The 3,442-nt window shown below is 40.3% G+C and overlaps 1 protein-coding gene across 1 annotated transcript; it reads left to right on the top strand.

The window, feature by feature from the left end:
* Positions 1–243: 243 nt before the first annotated feature.
* On the top strand, positions 244–1,159 carry LOC147440542 (uncharacterized). Its single transcript, XM_086483535.1, has one exon. The coding sequence runs from the start codon at positions 244–246 to the stop codon at positions 1,033–1,035; it is 792 nt and encodes a 263-aa protein (XP_086339661.1). The 3' UTR covers positions 1,036–1,159.
* Positions 1,160–3,442: the final 2,283 nt, after the last annotated feature.

The raw sequence follows: 3,442 nt of genomic DNA on the forward strand, positions 1-3,442 counted from the left end.
CAACTTGTCTAGTTCGGAAGAGATGGCATGACACGTGGCTTTGTAAAACAAGCACAGCTTGTAAAATATCTCAATTAAAAATGAAATTATCTCAAGGAAAAAAAAGCCAATTAGGTCTAGACTAAGCGAAAAGCCGACGCCCCAAGAAAACGCGTCACCAAAAAGCACAAATGCGAGTTTCCAGAAATTACGACCTACGCGAGGCTATAAAAGAGGCATTTTGTGAGGGGAGGAGCTCAGGAAATGAAGGCGCAAATGGCGAGCTTATACCCTAGCCTAGACGTGCTGCGCGCAGAGATGCTAGACATGAAATCCAGGCTGCAAGAGCTACGGGCTTTCGGGGCAGAAGGGGGGGAAGAAGATGAGGCCACGCTGATGGAGCGCCTGTTGGAGGAGATGATGGCAGTGGTGGTGGTTCGAACCCAGGACCAGCATGTTCTTCCTCTGCTGCAGGAGACCCAGCTTGGCAAGGTGGTGAAAGGTCTAAGCAAGCACCCTGCTTCCCGCGTGGTTGCCCTTGCCCAGAGCATCGTGGAAGCTTGGAAGGACTCCCTCATTCGTCATCAGAACAACAACGTCGACAAGAGGCAGGCGCAGAAGCAGGTGAAGCGTGATCAGAAGATCATGGAAAGCGAAGAGCAGGCGACCATGCAGACTAGGGCAGATACGCCACCCAAAGCAGCTACATATAAGAATAGCATCGGTGCGGCCAAGGCCATGGGCAGCGCGATGCTATCATGCTCTGTACTGACATACGATGAGAAGCTTGAGGCCTCCAAGCGTAAACTCCATACCGCCTACGAGCAGGAGCAAGCAGCTAAACGTCAGCATACCATCCGAGTGCTGGATCCCTCTCAGGTGCCGTCCAGGGCCGGCAACTCTGGCCGTGCTCGTATAATTAGGTCTAGCAAGGAAGCTTTATCTCACCGTGTCACCGTCGCCATGCGCTTGAGCAGCATGGAACATGCAGGCCCGCGACCACATATGCCCAGAAGGGTTTTTTTGGTTGTATATATACAGAGGTGCTGTAATTAATCTCTCAAATGAACATATTGAAGAAAATTCATTTTCCTTGCAGGATTTTTAAGTTCTTCAGTAAATATATTGGATGTATAGCATGGAAAATTAATATTCTTTAATTTCCCGTGAGCATTTTACTGATAGAAGCCATCAAGAAACTATAGCTAAGATTGACCCTGATTACATCTCTCAGGAGTCCCCGACGTTGTTACTACAACTTGTGATGTTTTAAAGTCAATTTAAATGAGAGTGTGCCTGATACAACTCGACAACACACAATCTTTAATAGTGAATCTCATTAGCACTCTCATGTATAAGCACATCCAGATTGAGTGATTCCACAATTAAATTTGCCCCGTGGTGTAAGTCCATATATTGTGCTTGATAACTCCTGTGGCATTTTTTCCCAATGGCTTCCATTTAATTTCATTGTGGCATGCCAAAAAGCTTGTTTGGGCATTCAAGACCATTGAAATATATGGGCATGACAATATATATAGCCCTAGCAAGCCAGAGAATATATGACCTCTAAACACAAAAAAATATATTTTCCCTTAATGATGTTGTGTGACATCAAATAGCATAATGGTTCCCATTTGTTGTCATGGCATGACAAAAAGCTTGTGTAGGCATGCAAGACCATTGACATATGACAATATAGCTTTACCAAGTTAGAGATATCACCTCTAAACAGTACATAAAATTTTATTTTTCCCTGATTCTTAAGGTTTCTATTGTCATGGAGTACAATCCATGATTTTTCCAATCCATATATATGTGCTTGATATCCCCTTTGGCAAACTAGAGATATCACCTCTAAACAGACATTTTTTTTTCTTTTTTCCTAATGTAGTGACATCCGACAATTTCTCGAAGACCTTGCTAATCATGTTTGCATGAGCACTTGAATCAACCAAGCTGTAGATTTCCAAAAAGTATATCCTCCATAGACCTACAAGTAAGGTCTCATGTTCTATTTGTTTAGATCATTGCATTTTGTTATTTGGTTGACATTTTTTGGTTGAATCATGAAGCCGTGAAGTTTTTTCGGCAACTTGTTCTTCTAGTTGAACCTCCTTGATAATGCATTACACTACAAGAGGTACTTCACATTAGCGACACTCGTAGTGCGACGCTCAAAAGTGAAAATCCACGACGTCGTTATAAGCGTCACTATGGACGTCAGTATTTTTTTTGTTGTATAGCGACGTCCATAGCGACATCGATAGGGATAAAAAATAAACCGAGAGCGCCAAAAACTCAGATCTCAAATCTGAGTTTCGACGCTCAAACGAAAGAGGTAAACCCGCGCTCTCCCTCTCTCTCTCTCTCTCTCTCCCCCCCCCCCCCCTCTCTCTCTCTCTCTCACACACACACACACACACACACACACACACACACATGAGGATAGGAAGGAGAGCCAGGTATGCTCCTTCCCTTTCCTCTCTCTCATGTTCCCTTTCCCTCTTTCTCTCTCTCTCTCTCTCTCTGTCTCACACACACACACACACACACACACACACACACACACATTGTGTCTTTGAGAGAGAGAGAGAGAGAGAGAGAGAGAGAGAGAGAGAGAGAGAGAGAGAGAGAGAATACACACATGCATAAACAAATGACACACACACACACACACACACACATTGAGAGAGAGAGAGAGAGAGAGAGAGAGCAAAAAGAGAGAGAGAGAGAGAGAGAGAGAGAGAGAGAGAGAGAGAGAGAAAACAAAGAGAATGAGAAAGAGAGAGAGAGAGAGGACGAGAAGACGAAAAGAGAGAGGTAAGGGGAGAAAACAAAGAGAGAGAGAGAGAGAGAGAGAGAGAGAGAGAGAGAGAGAGAGAGATTAAAAAATAGAGAAAATATGAAATGAAATGTTATATTGAGATTTAGGGTTAGGTTAGCTTTAAAATTATATTTAAAATTAAGTTAGATCAAGATCTAAGATTAAGTTAGATTACATTTAATTTATATTTAAATTTTATGTTAAATTTAAAATCAGGTTAGACTTAAGATTAAGTTAAGATTTAAATTAGATTTAAAATTAGGTTAGATTACATTTAGTTTTAGGTTAGATTTAGATTTATTTTGAGTTTAAAATTAAGTAAGATTTAAGTTAGATTACATTTAAGTTTGTGATTTAAGATTGGATTAGATTTAGGTTTATGTTGAGTTTAAAATTAAATTAGATCTAGATTTAAGATTAAGACAATATTTAAGATTAGATTAGATTTAGATTTAAGTTAGATTTAAGATTAGATTAGATTTAGGTTTATGTTGATTTTAAGATTAGATTAGATCTAAATTTATATTATTAAATTTAGGTTAGATTTTAGGGTATGTCAATGAAAGCTTTGTCCAAAGAGCAAACACTAGGTACACAACAATATGTATATTCCCATTAGAATCTGAGACCTATTAA

Source organism: Adiantum capillus-veneris, chromosome 15, assembly GCF_014529385.1.
Source record: "Adiantum capillus-veneris isolate H3 chromosome 15, ASM1452938v2, whole genome shotgun sequence".
Classification (NCBI taxonomy): domain Eukaryota; kingdom Viridiplantae; phylum Streptophyta; class Polypodiopsida; order Polypodiales; family Pteridaceae; genus Adiantum; species Adiantum capillus-veneris.